Source organism: Rattus norvegicus, chromosome 9 (assembly GCF_036323735.1).
Source record: "Rattus norvegicus strain BN/NHsdMcwi chromosome 9, GRCr8, whole genome shotgun sequence".
In the NCBI taxonomy this organism is placed as follows: Eukaryota; Metazoa; Chordata; class Mammalia; order Rodentia; family Muridae; genus Rattus; species Rattus norvegicus.
Genome location: NC_086027.1, coordinates 98,808,647 through 98,833,898, shown reverse-complemented (window position 1 = coordinate 98,833,898; position 25,252 = coordinate 98,808,647). Strand labels below are relative to the sequence as shown.

The following is a 25,252-nucleotide window of genomic DNA, read 5'->3' as shown; positions in this document are numbered from 1 at the left end:
GCATGGGGGATAGGAGTGGACAGCTCAGGAAGGGTCCTCAGCATTGCTGGGCTCCGTGGCTGACCACCACAGAGAGTTCTTGAGATACAGGCCATCCTAGGGAGGTGAGTGACTCCCTTGTACTCAAATGACTTCTAACTTTTGAAAAACAGAAAGTAAATTGTTACCTTCAAAAGTTTGAACATTAGACTGGAGAGTTAGCTAGCTCTGTCAGCCAAATGCTTACTAAATAGGCTTGCGGCTGGTCCTCTGCACTCATGTCAAAGTGTGGGAGTGGTGGTAGATTGATATATGATTGAGCCACACAGAGACAAGAACTATTCTATACGTGTTTGTGACACAGCTCTCAAAACGGTCTTAGGACATGACTGTGAGTCCAGCTGTGAGGACGGTCATATTCACTACTGTGGGTGAGGCAGAAACTCCTGTTGGAATCAGAGCCTCTTTTAGTTTCAATTAGGGGCTCCCTAAGTGGCAAGAGATACAGCACAGTAAGTTTGCCTCAGGGTGAGGACCAACAGAGAGGCCTTTTGTCCCTTCCTGGAGGACTCTGCTATGCCAGACACAGATTAGATGTGCTCCAGGGTGTTAGAGAGCTTCTTGGCTGCCTCTTCTGGGCTCTTCAGGCTGCCAGTGGGCAATGAGGTGGGATTCGGATGAAAGCATGTTCCTTAGGGAGGAGCAGGGCTGGCTTGCTTCTCTATGCAGGACAAGAGCAGCTCTCATATTCACACCAACCCCAGGGAGGAGGGCAGCATCACACTGACCCCAGGAAGGAGGGCAGCACTGTGCTGACTGCAGAGTGGCCAATTGCTGGGCTGATCCCTCTTGGGGTAGAGAATGTGACTCCTAGGTTGACCAAGCCCCTGGCCTTGCAGAGACAGCTTAGTACCTGCAGATCCCTCCCCCAGCTCTCCACTGGAGTATTCATGAGGTAGGGAATCCCTGGGTCCTTCTGCAGCAGCCTCACATTTTCAAACCAAGGCTCACCTCTGGAACATCCAAGGGAAGCTGCCAAGACATGAGCCCAGCTTTCAGGTTCACGTGTGTGCACTGGGGCTGCTCTTGTTGCATTTGGCTGGGAGGGTTGAGAGCCCAGGACTCCCTTCACCGCAGTGAAGCATCTCGACTCTGCTTCAGTTAGAGCCACGGGGAGGTTCTCACTCCCGTTTTTCATTCTTCTCTGGGAACTGGCTCGGATTCTGCAGTCAGAAGCCATTATTTTCCTTGGCAGGTCAGAAGTCATTCCCAACCATTCCTTGGAGTAACTCGCAGGCACAGCCTAGAAGTAGAAACTACTGAGGACTGGGGAGGAGGGGTTGAGGAGGACGGGTGAGCAGACCAGCCTCTGAGGTGTAGGGACCAGTTTCTGGCATGGAGTTGGCACTCCAATGAGTGGATACATGTGTCAGGATTCCGCATCCGCATCACCCCCTCAAATCATGTGCCTTTTTCCACAGGGTGGCTTTGGCCGAAGGGGGCCTGCAGGAGCTAAGGTAGGCCACTGAACTGGCTTGGAATGTCTCTTGTCTCTTACCTTGACTTCCAGGAGTCTCCTGGATGCAGCCAGGGGATTAAGATATTGTCCCTGACCAACAGCTTACAGAACCCCCTCCCCTTTTCTCTACCATTCTCCCAAACTCAGCCTCCTCTATGATAGGCATTTCATGTGGATTCTGGAGTGGGAGGAGGGGAGGGAAAAGGCTGACAGGCAGAGGTCTGGGCAGCCCTCTGCCAGGTGTGTCCATGTCTCTGGTCATCTTGCCTGTGTCAGAGGGGATTCAGCCCAAAATATGCTTATTTATCAAAGCTGTCCCATAGAACAGTCTCAGAGAGGCGGGCTGCTGCCCTGTGTGAGGTTTTTGCCCACACTGTCACCATCCATACCCTTTCCCCAGTCCAGAGCAGAGAGCTGGTTTTGTTTACCTGCTTGTCTTGTTTCCAAGGGCAACAGAGGCGGTCCTGGCCAGCCAGGCTTTGAAGGAGAGCAGGGTACCAGAGGTTCACAGGTCAGTACCCTGGCATGACCCATCCCTTGTAGTATCTCCCAGACCCTTGTTGCTTTGTCTAAAAACTAAGGTGATGGTCACGTGACACGGATTCCGCCTCTCGTAACAGTTCCACAGCACCAGAGCATTTGCTGTATTGTGTAATGATTTGAAAATGTTTTATTAACCCCAAAGGAGGCATTGTGCACTTTCCATTGCACTCTACCTTTGTGCCCGCCCCTGTCAACCCCAAACTCTTGTCTTCCACCTCTGTCATTCCTACATCTCCCTCACCCTTATAGATCCCCACACCTGTCACCCTAACTCCCGTGACCTTCAACCCCCATTGCCCTCCACCCCCATTGCCCTCCACCCCCATTGCCCTCCACCCCCATTGCCCTCCACCCCCATTGCCCTCCACCTCTATTGCCCCACCCAAGCTACAGCTGATCCTTACTGCCCTTCATCTTTATTGCCCTTCCCCACCCCTGTTACCCCCAATCCTTGTGCTCCCCACCTCTGGCAAACACCGGTCCTCCTGTCTTCATGAATTTGTCTCTTCTGGGCATTTCATGTAAACCGTATCCGTAGGTGGGTTTTATGTTTGGCTTTTTCTTGTAGTGTAGTTTTCTGAACTCCAGACAGATTATAGCACCTGACACAATTGTATTCCTTTCACTGGCTGAGTAATATTCCATCACACGGATGAAGAAGAGCCTTTTCACTCACTGGTTGCTTGGCATTTGGGTAACTCTGGTTACTGAGACTCAGATCAACTGCACTCACCTGTGACCTTTCACTCCCCAGGGCCCACCTGGTCCCATTGGTCCCCCAGGCCTGATTGGGGAACAAGGAATTCCCGGACCTCGGGTAAGCATCTGAGTGTGGCAACCAGAGCATACTGGCTCTAGAGCTGGGGTAGCTGGTGGTGTGGAGTCTGCAGGAGCCGCTCTGTGACTCTGTGGGCTTAAGTGTGCAGTGCTGGGCGTCATTAAGTGCTTGGGATTTGTGGGTGAGACTGGCCTCTGACTGGGGACATTTGGTCTGTTGCTTCATGGACATCCCCTCCTTGCCTTACAGGGAGGCGGAGGTACGGCTGGGGCTCCTGGAGAACGTGGAAGAACTGGTCCGCTGGGGAGGAAGGTTTGTCTGGGGAACAGGAGGACTTTGCTGAACTGGGTGCTGCTGCCTCCCTGCTGCCTGCCCTCTCCTCTGCTCCTTCCCCTTCAGCCTGAGGCCCGTGCACCAGTGGTTACAGACACAACCCCAATTTTCTCCACTGTTCACACACATATATGTTACAATTAATGGCAGCCCACGCCTTTAATCCCAGTACTTGGAAGGCAGAGGTAGGTGATTCTCAGTGAATCTGAGACCAAAAGTAATCTACATACTGAGTTCCAGGACGGCTGAGACTGTATAGATGTCTCAAAACACCCTCCCCAGACGAAACAAAGAAAAAAGGTAGATACAGAGCCACTTGTGGTGGCTCAGACTTGGTGGGAACTTGGGGCAGGAGGATTACTCTATGTCTGAGGCCAGCCTAGTCCACATGGCAAGATCACACACACATACACACAGGCACACACACACATGCACATACACAAATATAGTCAGTATTTTGTTTATTATTGGAGTTTTAACAAGTTTTCAAATAATTATCTATCTATCTATCTATCTATCTATCTATCTATCTATCTATCATGTGTGTGGTTATGTGTATACCATACTAGGTATGTAAAAATCATTGGATAGTTTGGTGGGATTTGGTTCTCTTTTTTGCACCACATGGAATTTGGGAATTAAACTCTGATTGTCAGGCTTGGCAGCAAAAGCATTTTTTACTTCCTGAGCCATTTTGCCAGCCCCTGCATTTAGCATTTTTAAAAAAATATGTATATAACAGTACCCATTTATAGGGCACAATGTGATAATTTCATACATACATATAATGGTAAGGTCAGAGAAATGGGCATCTCTTTGTCTTGGGGGCACTTGAAACTCTCTCTTCTGAATATGTAATTGTTGTCAATTAGTCATCCCACGGTGCCCACCAGACCATTCTCCTCTTGCCTAAACTGCATGTTGGAACTGCTCTGTTCCACACTGCTCTGTCCCGACCAATCATGGGTGTTCACTCTATCATGACGTCAGCCTTTGCTGCTTCATGTGTGAGACAGTACGTGGCATTTGTCTGGCTGTTCCTGGCTTATTACAATTAAAATCTGATTTCACAGAAACCTAAAAGACTAAGTAGGCAGCACCTTCCGCCGGACATCACTACCCCCAACATCAGTACAGCAACTGTGGGGCTTGGTTCCCCATGAGATGCTTCCGCTCAGTGTGTCAACTTTGTTCTCCCCATGTAGGGTGAGCCAGGAGAGCCAGGGCCGAAGGGAGGCACTGGAAATCGTGGACCTCGAGGGGAGACGGTAAGGCCACCCAGTGCCCTGTGGGGCTCACTGACTGGGATGAAGGATGCAGAAAGCATCTTAGACCTGAAGAGTTTGTGATTAAACCCTGCTTGGATTATAGGACTACAGCTGAAACGGTGAAAGTTGCTCATTTTAAAATGAGTTTTATTTCCCTGGCAGCCTCACGAGCAAAAAGGAAGTCTATAGGCTGTTGGGAGTTTTCCTAAAATGAGTCACTCTTCAAGAAGACTCTGTGAAAGGACACCAGATCATTTATCATCCCGAGCTTTAAAATACTGATATGTCTTCCTAACATGCTCCTCCCGTTGTAGGACAGCTAACAGCATTCACTCTGAATGCATCACATGACGTGGGCGCAGGGCTCGGGATAACAGAGCCCAGGCGTTTGGAGGAGGGCTGTCTGGAAAGGGTGGCAGGCTAGGACAGGAAGGGCTTGGTGACCAGAGAGTGAGAGCTACACACAGGAGACTCAGGATGTCTGTGAGGATAAGGTCAGAATTCCTGTTTAGAGAGAGACTATAGATAATGCTCATATAGATCTGAGTATCTCTATGAACACGACTTTTCTCACACCTGTGGAGGAGGGCACAGACATGGAAGGCTTCTTCTGCTTGCCCTTTGGTCCCAAAACACTCATGCACTCCCCCTCTGTTGAGGGTGTGCTGTGATGTGGTGGCTATCAAGTGCCTGATGCAATGGCTTGCACTAACGCCCTCTCTTTTCCTCTTAGGGAGATGACGGGAGAGATGGGGTTGGCAGTGAAGGACGCAGAGGCAAAAAAGTACGTATCTGTTGAAGCTTCTAGAGATGTCCCCATCGTTGAGAGTCACCAAGGATGGTATCTGACATCTTGTCTTTTACAGGGAGAGAGAGGCTTCCCTGGGTATCCGGGACCAAAGGTGAGTAATAGGGCATCTAAAGTGTTTCTGGGTATACCTGAGCATTCCCGTGAGCTGAAGTCAGAGTACCTCAGCTTCAGTCTTGGGTCAGCCACTCATGACAGGGCCATGCTGAGGAAGTCTCTGAGCTCTCGAGATGCTGTGTGGATGGAGTTGGCAGCACTTGCTGTCCATGGTGCTTGAGGCTACAAGGAAGAATCTGAGACCTGTAAATGCCGCAACCCATTTGGCAGTAATGCCAGTGATGACATAAACCCAGGCTGTCTGTAAATGGCACTGATACACTGGGGCCGTTTGTAGATGTGCAGGACCTTCTCTTGAAGACCTTGATGTGTCACTTCTTGGCTCTCTTCCCAGGGTACCCCTGGTGAGCCAGGGGCAGATGGACCACCAGGACCCAAAGGCATCAGAGGTCGAAGGGTAAGTTCGCCCAGGCCTTGCTGTGGTGAGTGGGAATGAGCAGGCGTATGGCAGTGTCATAGGAGGCTGAGACTTCTTTCTCAGCCTGATCAGTGGCAGACCAGGTGGTAGAAGGGAATTCCAAGTTTCAAACCAATGTCCTCGCAGTCTGTGAGAGCTGTGTTCTACACCTGTCTTCCTTCAGCCATGACCTATGGTGGAGAGGCCCCAAGAACCCTTCCTCCAGCATGTCTCAAAAGTCACTAGCTCACGGATTGCCCCTTCATGGTGCCAGGGAGGCTTAGGTCTTGGGTTGCGTGGTGTCATGACTATTCAGATGTGAGGAATCAGAGCTCAATAAGGCCTTCTTAGGAAGCCTGTAGCCTCCAAGGTGAACCATGCCTGGGCTATGGGCTCCTCATTCCCTGGTTGGTAAGACCTTTCTTACTTTAACCACTGTTGATTCAAAATTTCTCTCTTCAATGATCATTCACTTCTCCTCCAACATTAATCGGACAGAATCTCAATTCACAGTCCAGTTGTTTTCAGCCAGGAATATGGTTAATAACAATAATGACACAGTGAATTTGATCAGTAAAGACAGTCCATCTAGGTCATTTTGAAATGGGCTAGTGGTGTCTGTGAGCAGTTATCTAGCTGATTGGCAGTTACCGATTCTCTTGGACGTTCAGAAGGACTTTAGTGATGGTTTTGGGGCAACCATCTATCTTACCCAAGCCTGCCAGACTGTACAGTGTGGAGACTCAAAGAAGCTTGTTGGGGTCCTTTATCCTTACCCCTGAACTTTAAAGACTTCTCACAGTGATGGGTAGTTGGAAATGGATTCCTCCTACCACCATTCCCCCTGCAGGAGCTAAGAATATTCCATCCTTTACCTCCTCTAGGGAAATTCGGGACCTCCAGGAGTAGTTGGGCAGAAGGGAGACCCTGGCTACCCAGGACCATCTGTAAGTATCCACCCAATCGCTAACAAGTCATTAAATGTTTAGAGGGAAGCATGATGGGTGCCTTACATCTAATCTCTGAAAACTTCCAACCCTCTTCTCTCTTCGTTACAGTTCCCTGTGTACGTGTTATCTGTTTACTAAACTTACTACCTTCTGACACAGCAATGGATAAAAGCGTACATGAGTTTTGAAATAAGAAGCTTGGAAAAATGTTTTATGGGGGCTGGGAATGTAGCTCAGAGGCAGAGAGCATGTACCTGTCATGAACCTAGAACCATAATCAAGAAAATAAACAGATTTTTTTGTGGTACTAGACATTGAACCCAAGGAAGGCCCCATTCCCACCAGGCAAACACTTTCCCATTGAGCTATAAATACGGTTTATATGTTACTCTGTGATCTGGGGAATATTATAATATTTGCCTTTATAACTTCTCATTATAGGTTTATTCAGAGAGAGCAAGTTGCAATACGATTGTATTGTGTAGACGTTGCAGCGCTAGACCAAATCTGGGTTTGGGGAGCACTTTCTTCCTTTATCAAATTCCTAGGACGAGCCACTGAGTCAGTGTTTAAAATCCATCAGTCATGCTTTGCCCAGAGCCAAGGAGGAATCTTTGTCATAGATACTACTCTTTCTGTATTTGGTTTGCCCCTCTACTGAAATGCATGAGGTTCAAGGAGGAACAGACAAGACAAACCAGGAGTGGGCCAACCTCTCCTACAAGGAGGATTTGAGGGATTGTGGTTCCTTGAAGGCACGGGAAGAGGGCTGAGCCTTTGAATATGATGAAGGCAGACTGAAGGGGGACACAAATAATGGGGTGTGTTGTGCCAGTTATTTCAGGGTACTAGCCAAGAGAAACTGCTTCAGGGGGAACCAGCCAAGTAGCCCCAAAGCTTAACCATCAGGTTGACAAAACATGGGAACAAAACCCAGAGGACTGTCATGAGTCTGTGCCTAGAGTCTAGGGGATGAGCTACTTTTGACATGGAGGGGACAATGTGATAATTCCTTACCTATGCTTCCTCAGAGTCAGGTTGTGCAAATCCAGCATCCTAAAGGAAACTGTGTCCTCAGGCGAAGCTGCTTTTATTACCCATAGCAGTTGAGAGGGACCCAAGTGGTTGTGGTTAGAGTCATGAGTTACAGGAGTAAATAAGGGGCTACCAGGTAGAAGGAGTGGAGTTTCTCAAAGCGAGATCACCTCCTAGGGAGAACACTTTGTCTTCAAAAGTGTGTTTCCTCTGCTCCAGTGATGGAATCCAATTTAGACAGAGGGGCTGTGGAAGCTCAAGGCTATGCAGTGTCTGTTGGGTATCTATTACTTCCAATTCAGTTCCTATGGCTAAAGAATGGCCTTTGGTTTCTTTATTTTTCTCTTTATTATAATTCTTTTCTTTATTTTTTTTAAAAAATTTACTTATTTATGTTATGTGTACAAGTACACTGTAGCTGTCTTCAGACACACCAGAAGACGCATCAGATCTCATTACAGATGGCTGTGAGCCACCATGTGGTTGCTGGGAATTGAACTCAGAACCTCTGGAAGAATAGCCAGTGCTCTTAACCTCGGAGCCATCTCTCCAGCCAGCTCCTCATTAAAATACTTAACACACATTCATTGTATAGGCCATTGGATTCTACTTGGACATCTCCGACCTGTGCCCATGTGATTAGATGGTGCCCACCCTCTTTTCCCATTCCTTTTCCCTTCTCATACCACACCATCTGCTTCCTCTCTCAGACTTTTATTGCTTGGTTTTACAGGGTCACAGGGGCAACCGAGGAGACTCCGTTGATGTAAGTAGTGTGTGTGTCCAGAGTGAGCTGTTGTCTTACATGCCTGTCACCTGCTCTTCCTAACACTTTGATTTCCTCCACAGCAATGTGCCCTCATCCAAAGCATCAGAGACAAATGCCGTAAGTACTCGCTTCTCTGTTGCCTGTGGCACATCATGCTTTTACCTTCACCATTCTCACTCTGTGGACCTGGCTTTCATCCTCTCTTCTCTTTGTTTCCTTTATAGCTTGCTGCTATGGTGAGTATTGGTGACTTCACATTCTCCTGAGGAGAGACGGATCCTCTGCGGTGAGTAGGGCTTATCTCTGAAACCCTCATTTTCCACAGGGCCCCTGGAGTGCCCTGTATTCCCAACAGAACTCGCCTTTGCCCTGGATACCTCTGAGGGGGTAACTCAGGACACCTTCAGCCGGATGCGAGAAGTGCTTCTGAGCATTGTGGGAGATCTGACCATTGCAGAGAGCAACTGTCCGAGGGGTGCCCGAGTGGCTGTGGTCACCTATAACAATGAGGTGACCACAGAGATCCGGTTTGCTGACTCCAAGAAGAAGTCTGCCCTCTTAGACAGTATTCAGAATCTCCAAGTGGCCTTGACATCTAAGCAACCAAGCCTGGAGACCGCAATGTCATTCGTGGCCAGGAATACCTTCAAACGTGTGAGGAATGGATTTCTGATGAGGAAAGTGGCCATTTTCTTCAGCAATCAGCCCACAAAACCATCCCTTCAGCTCCGAGAGGCTGTGCTCAAGCTTTCAGATGCAGGGATCACACCCTTGTTCCTTACAAGCCAGGAGGACCGAGAGCTCATCAATGCCTTGCAGGTCTGCGCTCCATGCTTTGGCTCCCTCTCATCTTTGAGAAAGCTCTAAGGAATGTCATGTTCTCTAAGTAGAATTTGTGTCTGTTGGCTTCTGAAAGGTCTGAGTGGGCTGGGATGGTCGAGACCTCTTGTGAGGTGTCTAGGGCAGCCCAGATCCCACCATACATGGTGGTAGCTCTGGCTAGGTAGCAAGGCTCTATGTTCTTGCTGGCCAAGTAGAGGTTGTTGCTGTGGGTGGATTCTGTCTCTTAGTGGAGTTGGACAACTCTAGCTCCTCACCAAGTGGCTCAATTTGAGTTTTATATGACCCTACCCTGACTTCCTGTAACATGTTGCTAAACCTTTTATTCATTTTTACCTTATGGGTTAGAAGGTCTTGGAGTTAGTGAAGGTCTCAAGAATGGAGAAGCTGCTGGGCCACTAGATTCTGAGGCTCACGTACAGGGTAGAGCTTACCCCACTCTGTTCTGGAGGAGACTCTCCCAGAGCTGGCCATTAGGACCTACAGCTTCTCAGTGAGATCCTCAAAATATGAGTGGCCTCAGGACCCTCCCAACCCCACACTATTTAAACCTTTTCTTAGCTAGCTCTCCTGGCCAGTCTATGAAGAGGACACATCCTGTTCCCACCTGTATATCTTTAATTGTAACTGACCAGTAGTATATTCAGGGTCACTTCTAGTGACACTAGTCAAGACACATGGACAATAGATACAAAGGACAGGAACCCCTGACCAGAATTAGGTGTCCTTAGTCCCTTTTGCCACCTTTCTGTATCTTGGGATTCTCTCTTGTGAGGCGAGGCTGTGTGATCTGGGCTCTGTGCCTTGCCAGTTGGGGGTCACCACTTTCTGTGTCAGCAAGCTATGGCTTGCTCAGTGCCACTGTCCCTCAGTGTTTACTCTGCCAAACTGCGACCTGGTTTGGGATCAGACACTGGGTTTGGAGTTCAGTGTTAAACTTGGGCTTCTGGCTGTGAGTTCTTGTGAGGGAACGTTTTTGTTCATCTTATTTTGCGTGAGCCGAAGGACCCAGAAGCACATGTAATTCTACAGATCAGAAAGGAATCCCCTTGGCAATTCACATTAGTTACTCAGTACTTGGATGCCACATGCCCACTGCTGTGATGGGCAGGATGCTTTCATCTCCAAGAAGGGCCATTCTTGTTTGCCTTGTAACTGTCTAACCTGGAGAGAGAAGGGAGGGGGCGGATTAGTGTTTGCCACCACCGCTAAAACCACCACCATAGTATTTGAGCCCCCCACCCCGGTTCATCACAGGCAAACCACACACTTTGTTTAGTGTCTAATTAATCATCTGAGCAACCAGAGTCCAAATAATAGGATGCTATGTCACGGGCAGTTTATCTCATTGATTTTGTCCTGTTGCTACTCTGTGTTTTCATAATGGCTCCTTTCGCCTGTGTGCATCCTGACATCTCCCTTTGTTTAAACCAGATCAATAACACAGCAGTAGGACATGCCCTGGTTCTGCCTGCAAGGAGGGATCTCAGAGACTTCCTGAAGAACGTCCTCACCTGCCACGTTTGCTTGGGTAAGCTGTTCATCTCTTGGAGCATGGGGATCTGTCCAGCCATAGCCACTAAAGTTGTGACTACAGAGGAACACTTGAATGAAGAGTGATAATGTTAAATTAAGACTCAAGGCTCAGTGTGGTTACTAATGTAAGCGCCACTCAAGGGCACTCAAGGGTCTCAGAAGTTCTTTTAGAACATCTATCTTTAAGGCGCAGCAAGTGACATTAATGTTTTAGCCTCATGGAGCACTAAGAAGACTATGTCATTGACAAGTCTCATCTAGTGAAATGAGGGGACAGAAACTGAGATCTGGGTACAACTAAGGCAGTGAGGCATAGTCTAAGTATATATCGTATGCTACCTCAAACTGTTGATTCTCCTGCCTTTGCCTCCCAAGTGTGTGGATTTTAGGTATGCATCCCTTTTTCCCTGCGAAGTTCCTATTTCCTGTGATGACCATAGTCACCTGACTCCCAGAAAGTTGGGATGCTGCTAGGACCATTTGGTAATGGGCCACTGTGCTTTTTCCCCAGACATTTGCAATATTGACCCATCTTGTGGATTCGGCAACTGGAGGCCTTCCTTCAGGGACCGGAGGGCAGCAGGCAGCGATGTGGACATAGACTTGGCTTTCATCTTGGACAGTTCAGAGGCTACCACTCTGTTCCAGTTCAATGAGATGAAGAAGTACATAAGCTATATGGTCAGACAGCTGGACCTGAGCCCAGACCCCAAGGCTTCCCAGCACTTTGCCAGGGTGGCTGTTGTGCAGCAGGCCACCTATGAGTCCGTGGACAACACCAGTGTGCCACCAGTGAAGGTGGAGTTCTCACTGACAGACTATGGTGCCAAGGAAAAGCTGCTAGACTTCCTTAGCCGGAGGATGACCCAACTTCAGGGAACCATGGACCTGGGCAATGCCATTGAATACACTATAGAGAACATCTTTGAAAGTGCTCCAAACCCACGGGACCTCAAAATTGTGGTGCTGATGCTGACCGGGGAGATACCAAGGGAGCAGCTGGAGGAGGCCCAGAGAGCCATCCTCCAGGCCAAGTGCAAGGGTTACTTCTTCGTGGTTCTGGGCATTGGCAGGAAGGTGAACGTCAAGGAGGTCTACAGTTTTGCCAGTGAGCCCAATGATGTCTTCTTCAAATTCATGGACAAATCGACTGAGCTCAACGAGGAGCCTCTGATGCGCTTTGGAAGGCTGCTCCCTTCCTTTGTCGGCAGTAAGTATGGGCCACACTTAGTGTGTTCTGTCTATGGCTTTATTCTGACTCTTAACTCTCAGGTCACAAGGCTGGGTGAACAGTCATAGAAAATACATTCTGTGCTGGTGTGATCTGTTCATTCATCCAACACACACACACACACACACACACACACACACACACACACACACACACACACGCCTACCCTGCGCCTTGACTTAGGAGCTAAAGTCAACAAGGCACACAAAGACAAATTGCTAGTCCTCCTTTGTTCACTTATGCCCGTTTGACTGATGCTTTCTATCCGTAAAGCGCTGATGTTGTCCCAAAGAGTCCACAACTAGGTTTGCAAATGGACCAAATGCACAGTGACTATGCATGACTTAGTAGGCTGGTTGTGCCATAAGGAAGCCTATCCTGTCAGGGGGCCTGAGAAAAGCTTCTAGAACAGTTTGCATTGATTTGGGATTTACTACCAAACCCATGCTTGCCCCTGAGTAGAATCCCCCTGCCTCTTATTTTCTCTTCAGCAGCTGCTCGGCAGTTATCTTAAGAACTAGTTTTCAATAGTCCCCACCTTTGGATACTGGCCTTAGGTCATCTTTTAATTGGTTTATGGGTCTTTTGTCCCTATACCTGTGATCTGTTGAGACTGCATCCTCCATGAGGATAGTTCAGACCTGACATAGTTCACAGTGAATGAGCTCAGGCCTCATATGAAACCAACAAGGGAGGGTCTATAGAACATAAGACAGCGTGAGTAGTCCCCACTCAGGAGAAAGTTGAGGATCATGAACAGTATAGTGTTCACATAATGAGGGCCTGTCCTGTGAAAGACTTAGGGGAAGATGTGAAGCAAAGAGAAACCTCAGCTTTACCCAGGGATCCACGCTTCTGCCTTAGGACGATTAAGCAAGAGTGCACCTGAGAAAGCATTCAGAGAACCCTAAACATAACTGGATAGTAATTTGATGTTCTGCAAGTCTCTGGAGCCTGTTCTACTCTCTACGCAACATTTATTTCAATCCTGGTCTGCCTTCTCACACTGAGGACATATTACCTATAAATGAATTACCCAAGGAGTTATGTAACTAACTCATCAACACTAATTTCAATTTCCATATGATTCACATAAAGTTTGATTTTTTTTCCCCCTCTAGGTGGAAATGCATTTTACCTGCCTCCAGATCTCAGGAAGCAGTGTGATTGGTTCCAAGGGGACCAACCAGTGAAGAATGGCGTGAAGTTTGGTCACAGACAGATGTAAGTAGTTATGATCGTTATCCCGGATATCATAGAACTAGAGTAGCTGTAAGGGCTCTCCAACCAGCACCCAGCTTCATGGGGTGTGACATTGAAATATTGAAATATGACTTCTCTAAATAATGCGAGCTCTTAAACATCCTTTTGTATTGGTCAGCTTCTGCTACGTAATGAAATACCCAGAATTTAGAGGCTTAAAACAAGAATAATTTGAAATCCTGTGGGTTATAAATTACTGACTGGGTTCAGCTGTGTAGTCTGTCTGCCTGTCAAGTCAGTCTGTCTGTCTTTCTACTGGCCTCCTTTATGTTGGTGATAGTATATTTCTTAGCTATGGCCAGGCTAGTCTAGCCTGGTCTTAGGTGGGAAGATTCATTTCTGCTCTACATGATCTCTTATCTTCCAGTGGCCTAGCCTGGGCTTATTCACAAGTTGACCAGGAGGCTTCTCATGAGAAAAGGACTAAATATCAGTTCTCTTGAGATCTAAGCCAGGCCTAGTACATTGTTACTTTAAACCACATCTTATATGCCCAGAGCCTAGTTTGAAGTATGGCCAACGTGAATAGAGTTGAGGATATTGCGTTATGCATTCCTTTCTCCCCTGTCTCTATCCTCTCTTTTTGTCTTTTTTTGAGACACAGTCTTACTGAGTAATTCATGTTGGCCTGGAATTTACTTGGTGGCCCAGGTTGGTCTCAAACTCGTGGCGATTCTCCTGTCTTATCTTTTCAATGTGTTAGGATTCCAAGCGTGAGCCACCCCATGCAAGGAGTAGATACTTTATGGTACAAGCAAATAGTGCTGATTTTTGTTGTACTTAACTCGGTTGTTTAAATTAGAACACCGTTAAATATTTATTCTTCCTCCCTTTTACTTTCCACCTTTACTTATCCATTGAAAATTGAATATCAGATTTATGTATAATCAATGTAATCATTTTGAATCATTCTATTTTAATATTCTGTTCAGTATTTCCTTAGGGGCAGGTTTTGAAAGTAAGAGTTGTAGAACATGAAATATTATAGGTTTACAGAAACCAATATGTTCATGCTGCTAATACAGCAAATTTCCTGTAGATCATAGGGCTATGGCTCTTCATAGCATGCTAAAGAAAAGTATGGGTACAGGTAATGTTTGATTTGTTTTTAACAGAAACACTCCACATACTGTTAATTCCAGTCTTACATCCAAAGTTGTGACCACAATGAAGCCAGTGACAACAACCAAACCAACATCAATTGTAAATCTGCCACCTGCCAAGCCAGCCCCAGTTAGGCCAGCCCCTGCCCAGCCAGTTCTTGCTAAGCCAGACCCTGCCAAACCAGTTTCTGCTAAGTCAGTGCCTCCTCAGCCAGTCCATGCTCAGCCAGACCCTGCTCAACCAGTCCATGTTCAATCAGCCTCAGCTCAGACAGCTTCTGCAAAACCAGCCCCTGCTAAGCCAGCCCCTCCTCAGACAGCTGCTGCTAAGCCAGCCCCTCCTCAGACAGCTGCTGCTAAGCCAGCCCCTCCTCAGACAGCTGCTGCTAAGCCAGCTCCTCCTCAGACAGCTGCTGCTAAACCAGTCCCTGTTAAGCCAGCCCCTGCTCAACCAGTCCATGTTCAATCAGCCTCAGCTCAGACAGCTTCTGCTAAACCAGTCCCTGCTAAACCAGCCCCTCCTCAGACAGCTGCTGCTAAGCCAGTCCCTGTTAAGCCAGCAGTCCCTGCTCAGCCAGCCCCTGCTCAACCAGTGCATGCTCAGCCAGCCCCAGCTCAGCCAGTCCTTACTAAACCAGCCGCTATGAAGCCAGCCTCTGCCAACAAGCCTGTGGCAGCCAAACCTGTGGCCACAAACACAGCCACAGTCAGACCTGCATCAGCAGTGAAGCCAGCAGCAGCATCGAAGCCCGCAGCAACGAGACCCCTCCCTGCTGCTGTAAGGCCAGTTGCTACGAAACCAGAGGCCCCCAGGCCACAGGCCAAACCAGCTGCCACCAAGCCAGCCACTACTAAGCCCATGGGTAAGAAAGCCTGGTTAGAGACACCATCTTTTATGCTCATATTGAGTACTCCAAGGACAGGGCCCTGGAAGCTGGTTTACAGGGTAGTCTGCAGACCCGAGGTTGGCGTAGCTTCACGATAGACTTTAGAAGATGCTAGCCATGCCTAGGATTGTGCACACATTGCTTCTGCTTTTCTCTGAATCAGAAAGCAGTTTTCCCTTGTACAACCTCTCAAGGATGCTGGGGTCCTGAGGAAGACAACTCCATTCTGTAGGTTCAGCCCTGCTTCCCTGGGTGAAGCTTCTCCTCCATAGGGTCCCGTCCTGGTTCTCTGGCTCTTGAAATATTTCTGTCCATCTTCCATGATGTTCCTTGAGCCTTACGTATAGGAGGTTGCGTTTTAGATGTTGTGAATTAGGGTGGGGCACCCCACAATCAGAGGTTCTCTGCATTTCCTCAATGTAATTGTCTCTGTTGCAAAAAGCAGCATCTGTGGGTGCAAAGATAAAAATTATACTGCAGCACAGTAGGCTCTCCCCTGGGCCTCAGAGCCTCACCGTCCATGGCTAGGCCCTGTGACACTCTCAGAGTTCAAGCTTGAGAACCCTGTAATAGAGTTACACAAGAAATGTTTCATGATATTTTAGGTAATCTTATGATTTTATGTTGGGTCATACCCATAGCTGTCCTTGGTCACATATAGAATGTGGGCCTTGGGTTGGATGCTCCTGACTTGGAGTGAGAGAGAAAGGAGAAGCCTGCTGTTTTGTTTTGGTTAGGTAGCAGAGTGCCCCCCCTCTCCCTCCCTCCCTCCCTTCCTTCCTTCCTTCCTTTTTTTCCTCCTTCCTTCCTTCCTTCCTTCCTTCCTTCCTTCCTCTGTCTTTCTGCCTTCCTTCCTTTCTTCCCTTTTGTTTTTCTGGAACCAAACTTTCTCCCCTTCTAATACTGCATGGAAAGATCTAAGCTGGTACTGTGAATATCTATCCCTTTCTTCCAAAAGGGACATGGTCACAGAATGGGGCCCCACACTGGGTATTGTGGCAGAATCAGGGGTTAGTTAGTTCAATAAAGTGAGAAATTACACCCCAGAAACTCAGCCCTTCCTCAAAGCTGACCAGCACACTCATTCTGACCCAAGAAAAAAAAACCCATTCCTGATTTTATTAGTGTGTGTGGGGGAGTGAGTGAGTGGGGGAGTTAATGAGACCCAGGGGTATAACTGTTAGCTTTTCTAAGAAGATGTAGGAAGATACTACAGAATGTCACAATCTATAAAGGAAGATGAGTCAATATATGTGCTCAGGAAAAAGTAGAAACTATCTTGACCTTATGAGCAGGTGGGGGGCTAATTCTTGTCATAGCCTACAGCACCATGATTTTCACTTTTGCCATCCTAAAGCTGGTCTTGTAACATCCTGTTAGCATGCTGGAACTTACGTTTCAAAGCATCTTCTTCTTTTTTTTTTTTTTTTTTTTTTTTTTTTTTTTTTTCGGAGCTGGGGACCGAACCCAGGGCCTTGCGCTTCCTAGGTAAGCGCTCTACCACTGAGCTAAATCCCCAGCCCCTCAAAGCATCTTCTTAACCAGGGACTTTTGATAGAAAAATGAAGGTAGCTACTTATGTACCTTGTTGATGAGTAAGGACGCTTTTGAGCCACTATACTGTTACTTGCCAGGCAGGCTGATGTGACTAGAGAATGGGACACTAGTTCCCTTTCTCAGAAAGCTTCAGGCCAGCTGTCCACCAACATCTCCCAGATCTCTTCTGATGCTCCCACATGGGTTCCACTTGTGAAGAGTTTCACTTTTTTTAACTCTGCACTCTGATCTTTCAGCGAGAGTGTCCCGAGAAGTCCAGGTCTCTGAAGTCACCGAAAACAGTGCCAGACTCCACTGGGAGCGGCCTGAACCTTCCAGTTCCTATTTTTATGACCTCACTGTAACCTCGGCCCATGACCAGTCCTTGGTTCTGAGACAAAACCTCACTGTCACTGACCGTGTCATCGGAGGCCTGCTGGCTGGACAGCTGTACCATGTCGTAGTGGTCTCCTACCTGCAGTCTCAAGTCAGAGCCATCTACCAAGGGAGTTTCAATACGAGTAAGTACTGATGATCTCAGAGCACTTGGTTCTTGATTTCTACGTGGCATACAAAATGGGATATCGAGCAATCATGCCTCGAGTCCATTCTGAAACATAGACACAACTAAGGAGAATCCATCAGTCTTTGGTACTTAAGGTACATACACCCTGAGAATCGAAACCACGGCAACAGCATGGGAGCGGGTGTTCCCTGTGCCATATTGCCCTCAGCATTGGCTCCTGGGACACTTCAAAAGGGAGACCAGATTTGTTCTGCTTTAACCTATCATATATAGGTGGCACCTAGGAAACAGAGATCTGAATCCTGGCAAGGAAGATGGTGGGATCTCTGTTGCCACTTCCGGTTCCTGTTTCCAGTTCAGTGAATAGAATTGACTCCTTGGGGAGCCAGGGAGAGTTTGAGAGTCTTGGGGCATCTGAGCTAAGGAAGATAGGCTAGCAGACCCTCTCTCCCCAGCCCTACCTGCTTATCCTTGGCTGGCTTGTACACTTTCCTCAGGCCGTTCCTCCTAATCCCTTTCTTGCTTCCTTACTTTTTAATTTAATTTAAGTTTTTAAGCTATGGTCTCTGTGTTCCTGAGCACGTCCTGGAACCCTCGGGTTCAGATGATCTTCCCAAGTGACTGGACGTGACTACCATGTCCTTCATACCCAGACCTTCCGAACCACTCCTGTCTCTCTCCATTCTGAGTCAATGTGGGTTCTCCCCCCTTGATTCTTTATTCTGCTCAAGAGTGTGGGCAGAGCCATCTCCTTAGTTCAGCATGGTTCTTACAGTGGAACCATTCTTGAATAAAGGAAGGCACACCAGTAGCCCTAGGTTAGAGGGCCCAAAAGACCCACCCAACTTCAGGATGCCATTCTTCTAGATCAGGACCCCCCCACCTACCCGTGAACAGGTGGATTGAAGAATATATTAAAGCATCTGCAGTGAGTTCAAACCTCTCCTATGTTTCAATAGCACCTATCACCCAAGAGATTAATCCAGAAAGCAAGCTTAGCATTCCCCAGCCCTTTTAGTTTCTGAGTCAACTACTAGCTGCCTGGATTTTTTTTTCTTATAGAGAAAACTCAGCCTCCAGTTCTTCAGGCAGCGCACCGAGCATCTAGTTCAACCATTAACCTGATGGTGAACACAGAGCCACTGTTTCTCACTAAAACAGGTAAGTCATGGCAGTTGTAGGCCCCCCTAATGGACCTCAGAAAGTATTCTCTCAAGAATCGAAAACCCTTTGAAATCAAGGTCACCTGTCTGACACTGAGTCACATGACTTCCGTGGGGTAGGTTCCAAAGGGGCCCTCAGCTGCTGGGTTTCATCACACTCTACACAGTCTCGTTTCAAAAGCAGAGGAACCAAGCTTGTCCCAATAGTGTTAGAGGAAGCTGGCTGGAGCTGCTTCTGAGCCCATGGCTGTTAGACAAGGCTCCATTAGTCACTTCCTCTGTGTTATGTTGAGACTAGCTAGGGTTACTTGTGGTCTGTGGTGCTGCAAAGGGTTTCATTCGCTTACCAGATCATCTATAAAACACTGCTTAGGAGACACAGATTGGATCCCACAGAACATGTGGGTTCCCATGTATTCCCAGTTCCGGAAACACCACATCCTGGCTTGGTTTTGTATACCACTCTCCTAGGTACCTGGGCACAAAGTGTGTCTGTTAGTGACAGGCGAGATTTATGTTCTTGGAATACAAGTCTCCCCTGTAAACCCCACCCCCCATATTAGTTGCCTTTCTATTGCTATGATCAGACATGCTCTTGTCATCTAGTCACTTGGTCATGACCAAGGCAACGTATAGAAGAAAGAATTTATTTGGGGGTCACAGTTCCAGAGGAATAAGGGTTCGTGATGGTGGAGCAGAGGTGGCAGGCTGCAGGCAGCTGGAGTAGCAGAGAGATCATATCGTGATCCCCAAGCAGGAGGCTTAGAACTCCTGAGGGATGGTGGGGGGCTTTTAAAGCCTCACCTGTGACACACCTCCTCCAACAAGACCACACCTCCTAATCTTTCCTGAGCAACTGGGGACTGTCTTAGGCTGGGTTACTGTTGCTGTGATGAAACACCAAGACCAAAGCAACTTGGAGAGGAAAGGGTTTGTTGGGTTCACACTTACAGATCACTGTTCATCACTGAAGGACATCAGGACAGAAACTCAAACAGGGCAGGAACCTGGAGTCAGGAGCTGATTCAGAGACTAGAGAGAAGTACTGCTTACTGGCTTGCTCCCTTATGTATGGAATGGTATTATTTCATAGTCCTCAAAGTGCAGCCTGCTTTTTTATAAAACACAGAACCACCAGCTCAGGGATGGTACCACCCATAATGGGATTGCCCTCCCATCAATCAGTAATTAAGAAAGTGCCCTACAGACCTGCCTACAACCCAATCGTATGGAGGCATTTTCTTAATTGAAGTTCCCTCCTCTCAGATGACTATAGCTTGTGTCAAGTTGTCACAAAACTAGCCAGTACAGGGACCAAATGTTCAAACATATGAGCCAGTGGGAGAGATTCATATTCAAACTACACTGTCAATTAGCAGAATGGAGGCTTGGCTGTTTCGCTTTGAGGAGGTGACTACGTAGTGCTGGATAGTTTTGACTTAGGCACCAACGGCGCCATTACTAACATGAGAACTCGAAATCCTGTGAGGATCTAGGTATGGTATTGTCATAGTCCTCAAAGAGCAAGTCTGTGTAGCAGGGAGGTGGTCTGATGCTTTCTGGCTAGTCTGGAGGGCCAGGATGCCCCTCACTACTCGCTTTCTTTCTGTGATTCATCGGTCATCAGCAGCATTTGTAGCTGCCTTTGTGACTGTGCTACACAGAAGAGCTACCATAGTCATTTAACAGCAGACGGCTGCATGGTGTCCACTGTCTCGAGCCTTTCCTTTGAGAAGGCTGGCTGAAGACTAGGGAGTTTTCTCAATAGAAGTTTATGGGACCGAGGGGGGACGGGACTCCGTACAGGTGGTGATGATTAACTGCGACTACTGAGAGATTCTATAAAAAGCCTTGAAGAAATTTAATGCTATGATGTAAATGTAAACTGGAAAAATGGAGTAGGTAGGTGCAGTGAGAGTTTGCTTGGGAAGGGGAAGGGAGAGGAGGAAGAAAAGGAGGAGGAAGAAGAGGAAGAGGAGGATGGGCGGGGGAGGAAGAGAGGAGGAGGAGGAGGAAGAGGGAGATGAGGAGGAGGAGGAGGAAGAGGGAGATGAGGAGGAGGAGGAGGAAGAGGAGGAAGAGGAGGAGGAGGAGGAGGAGGAGGAGGATATCCCACTGTTCATTAGTTCCTGCTACCCTGTAGCTCACAGTCTATTCTGGGCTATTCTTAAGCTTCCACAGTAAGAATACCCCAACATGAACGCTGACCTCAAAAGAAAGCCACATTTCTGTGGCTGGGGTTTCTGGGATTTTTCCTTCAAGATCCTGTCACAGGGCCAGGGAGATCGCTCAGTGGTAAAGCCCTAAGGGTGTAAGCTTGAGAACCCAAGTTTGACCCCCAGAACCCAGGAAAATGTGGAAGGAGAGAACCAACTTCACAATATTTTCCTTTGGTTTCTATACTCATGCCACAGTGCACCCTCTCTCCTAGATTGTGTGTACATGCAGTAATAACAAGTAAAATTTAGGGAAAAAAAAAACACTAGCCAAAGAAGATGTTTCACTTCAAAGACAGGGACAGGTGTGTTTCGTCTGCATCTCTCTTCTTAGCTTTTGCCTCTATGAGTGTGGAAAATGTAAAACTTCCAGCAAACTCTTGTTTCATTGAGAGACTTGGAGGAACTCCTAGAGAGCAAGATTCAGGGATAGGCTCGTTTCTTTATTTGTGGCTCTGAAGGATGAAACCGTATAAACAGTGTTTAGTTAGTGTAAACAATATAATCTTTAAACCCAAATCTGGGTCAGGCTGTTCCGTCTTCAAATATGGAGTTGCTGCTTCCAGAACTAGGGAAGGATTTTCTACACAGACATATAACACCATCTGACAAAGAGGGGGTGACTTTGGTTTTGTCTTTAACTGGAACCCATGTTTTTATCACGACTGCCAAGCATTTGGTTGCGGGTGAAATCTGAAATCTCTCCTTCCCATTGATGGAGGTGAGGCATTTCAACGTGCGGATGCAGGTGAAAGTCCTTGTCTGTTTGACACAGCCTCACGAGGGGAGAGGAGTCTGACTCCGTGTCCCCCGTCTAAAGTCTGTCCTTTTGGTAGAGAGAGGACTGTGCTTCCATACGACCTTGCTTCCAGATGCAGGTTGATTCTGCTCATAGACCTCCGACATCATCCATAACTTGCCTTTCAAGACTCTAGACTTTGAAGCATTGCATATGAAGTGGCTAGAATTTGTATTTTTAAAACCAAGCAAAGCAAACCTTCCTTAAAAATCTCCACTCTACCGTTTGCTTCCCTGAGCTCTCAAATATCGCAATGCAGCCACCTTTAAGTATCAAGGGCACCTCCTGTTAAAGCCATTTAGCGAAGACCGAACCAGTCCTTCAGTTTTATTTTACTCGGGAAAGCAAGAAGGATGAGGGAGAGCTGAGAGTCAGATCGGTAGCCGCTTCCACAAACATGCAGATTATCAGATCCCGAGCTTTTGTTGACAGAAAGCTTAGACTTTCAGACTTTGAGATTAAAACATTTTACATGCACACATCTTTCCCAGCAAACTCTGGTCTTTGCCAGAAAGTTCTGTAAACGGAAGCCTTGCTGCTCGAAAACTGTAAATTTACCTCTGTAGGCATCTAGAGGACATAGCCTTATTTTGCAGCTGGGCTCCAGCAGGAGCGTGTATTCAAAACATGAACTTCCTTTAACTGGAGCAAACAAAAAAGCTTCCAGCTCCCACACGGTCTTGCCTTGGGGCATTTCTGCTATCTGCTGAGTTTGATCTCCATGTTAGTTTTATGTGAGAAGCCAGAAAAAATAGTTGGCTACGTGTGTGTGTGTGTGTGTGTGTGTGTGTGTGTGTGTGTGTGTGTATGCGCGCGCGCGCACGCGCAAACACACTTATCATAACGAACGTCTGTCGAGGGCCTGGCAGGAAGACCTGATAACTGGTTTAGAGTGGTGCTGATCTTGCAGGGGTCAGAGTTCAGTGCCAGCACTTGTGTCAGGGTGCACACAGCTACCTATGACTCTAGCTATAGGAGATATGATATCGTATACAGAGCATAAACAATACAGTGTATATATTTATTTTTATATATAAAAAAAGAACACCCGTTTACAGTCTACATACATTTTTCAACCTATGTTCTTCATGAAACTTATAGCCTTACATTTGAAGTACATTCTAGCAGAATTTAATGCCATTTTCCAAGGAGTAGAAGAGCCTGTGGTCTGGAAATCCAGTTTCTTCTCTGGGCAGTGCACACAGAAAGAGCTGGAGATCAGATGCCCTGGAGAGTGAGACGGGGAGAAGTTAGTCGTTTTGTTTTTGTTACTCAGTGACAGCCTGTAGTTGAGAATGCTTGGTGCGATTTTGTTTACTCTTTGCAAACCTGAGACTGCCTGCCATGTCCGTAGAGTAATGAGGGAATGGAGGCTTGGGTTGGTCAAAACCTTCCCACCAGGAAATTCTTCTCTACTGTAGCACTGAGATCCAACCACAGGCTCCAATATGGAACAATCGGAACAGCCCGACTGATGTTCCTTTCTCCTCTTGACCTTGTAGATATCTGTAAGCTGCCCAAAGATGCTGGGACTTGTGAGGACTTCAAATTACTATGGCACTATGACTTAGAGAGCAAAAGTTGCAAGAGATTCTGGTATGGAGGCTGCGGGGGCAACGAGAACAGATTCCACTCACAGGAAGAATGTGAAAAGATGTGTAGTCCTGGTAAGTGGTCCCTCCCTCCCTTGGGTTTTTAAAGCTCTCTATTATGTGTAAGAGAAGAGATGGGGTTAATGCCCTCACCACTGAGAAATGCCTGAGTTACAATGATTATGGAATACCTGAAGACACTTCAATCACATCCTCAGATAAGATGGGCCACTGGACCATTAAAAAGATAAGGTTTTTAACTTTACACACACATGAAAAGAAACCACAGGAAACAGCAGTGATTGGAATGACCGATTTGTTTCCTGAAAGCGTTAAGTGTATCTATGGCAGTTAGGAAACACACGGCCAATCACATCGGGAACATTAGCACATTCTTGTCACTTTAGAAGGGTCCCAGCACACACGATTGTTAGAATAGAATAATGATCAACAAGAGAAGACTAATGATAAACACTTATATAGTCATTTTTAAATAGCTTTGCTTCCTGTGAAAAGTAATGTTGACCTTGGGGCTGTCTAGTAGCTCCATGGTAGTGAGCAATTCAATTAACAATGAGTGGCACAAGGCCTGGGTAATCAGGTTTCAGACAGCCCAAACCACAAGAATCACAGGAACCAGTGAGGAAGGGGTACAGACTGGAGGCCGTGGGGTTGTGCTGTGGTAATACAGTGTATTATATGTCTACTGACCTCTCTTCTTTTCTTCTCCCTCTGTCTCTCGCTCCACTCTTCTTTCCTTCCCTCCACACTCAACGCTTTCTACACCCAGAGTTATCAGTCTGACGAGATCCTAAGCAAGGCCTTCGGGCAACACGTACCTCTGGGAGAAGGAGGAGGCAGCCATTTCTCACTCGGTTTTTATAGAAGCTCTGGGTAGATGCCCCAGCACGGTGCCTTTTCATGCTTTGATTGACACTCAACCTCGGGAGGAAACCCTCTGCACATGACCTGTCGATATGGTGCTAAACGTGTCTGTGGACCCTGCTCTCCGTCTCCAGGCAGTTCTACCGTATACTTGGACCATTGTGTAATAGCTAGCCACTGCTGGTGTTTATGTGAACATTCCTATGAATTCACATTCCCTCTGGAATTCCATGCTATGCCTGTGCCAGGCAAACCCCGTGTCTAGAACATAGGCTTGACCTCACAGCTACTCTGTACATTTCTGCTTGGTTCATTCCTCTGTAGTTGCATGGCTTAGATGGAGAAACAAAAGTCTAACCTTCTCATGGCCCCAGTTTCCTGGATTAGACTTTGATGCAATTTTCTTCTAAGTCCTCTGACAAATGATCTAATTAAAAGAAATCAGACCCCTTTCCTGTGCACGTCGCTGGGACAAATGCCTCCATTAAAGAATTCAAGGAAAGTCATAATGGAGAATCTTTTTGGTGGTCCTCTAAGGCGGATTATTTTTCAATGCTGTTGTCTTGGAGCTTGGAGGTGGGATTCAATGTTTAAAATTTTTAGGAAATTTATACAAAGAAACTTTTAAATAAAGTATATTGAATGTGTCATGAGTTTTGGTGTTCTTAGCTCTCTTGTTCTGTAGTGTCCACTGTCAGGATTCCACCAAAGCCAAGAACTTGGCTCAGGCCCAGACTCTGGTTTCACTGAAAGGGACAGAAGACCCCATGGGACTGTACAGAAGACAGTGTCCCAGGAGGCCAGTAGAGTTGGCCCTTTTGTGAAAGATCCAGGAGATGTTATATAGGAGGGTCAGGCTCACCATATACTCTAGAGAGCCCTGGATAGTTTGAGACTCAAAAGAGGATACTCATCCTCTCTTCTAACTCTTGACCCCAGAACCTCAGCTTCTGGCCTCTTTACAGTGACTATTTTTTAACTTAGGAACTAGATTGTTGCTATCCAACAGTGGCTGGGATGGAATAGTTCTCTTTGACTCTACTACTTCCCTGGAATCTCTAAGACAAAATATACTTTGCTGTTGCCGTGTTCCCCCTTCTTTTAGAAATCTTTATCTTGGGCTTAGAGAGGTGGTTCAGTGGTTAAGAGCACACAGACACAACCATCTGTAATTCCAGT

General features: G+C 47.1%; 1 protein-coding gene and 1 long non-coding RNA gene across 4 annotated transcripts in view; one reads left to right on the top strand and one right to left on the bottom strand.

Annotated features, from left to right (window-relative positions):
• Col6a3 (collagen type VI alpha 3 chain) overlaps positions 1-24,728 on the top strand; it is a 77,890-nt gene extending 53,162 nt beyond the window's left edge. Inside the window, exons 24-44 of one of the 3 annotated variants that reach the window (NM_001427497.1) lie at positions 1,461-1,496; positions 1,947-2,009; positions 2,796-2,858; positions 3,069-3,131; positions 4,358-4,420; positions 5,154-5,204; positions 5,287-5,322; positions 5,680-5,742; positions 6,627-6,689; positions 8,461-8,493; positions 8,577-8,613; positions 8,721-8,732; positions 8,822-9,315; positions 10,771-10,867; positions 11,384-12,082; positions 13,225-13,327; positions 14,482-15,332; positions 17,150-17,413; positions 18,481-18,579; positions 23,099-23,263; positions 23,979-24,728. In NM_001427497.1, coding sequence (NP_001414426.1) covers positions 1,461-1,496; positions 1,947-2,009; positions 2,796-2,858; positions 3,069-3,131; positions 4,358-4,420; positions 5,154-5,204; positions 5,287-5,322; positions 5,680-5,742; positions 6,627-6,689; positions 8,461-8,493; positions 8,577-8,613; positions 8,721-8,732; positions 8,822-9,315; positions 10,771-10,867; positions 11,384-12,082; positions 13,225-13,327; positions 14,482-15,332; positions 17,150-17,413; positions 18,481-18,579; positions 23,099-23,263; positions 23,979-23,992 — 3,369 coding nt within the window. In that variant the 3' untranslated portion in view covers positions 23,993-24,728. The other 2 variants (XM_063267519.1, XM_063267520.1) reach the window with 2 other exon arrangements.
• LOC134480411 (uncharacterized) lies at positions 9,312-17,153 on the bottom strand. The gene is made up of 3 exons (XR_010054868.1): positions 16,941-17,153; positions 15,543-15,804; positions 9,312-10,500 (listed from the first exon to the last, which is right to left on the bottom strand). It is a non-coding gene; the product is annotated as an uncharacterized LOC134480411 (long non-coding RNA).
• Positions 24,729-25,252: the final 524 nt, after the last annotated feature.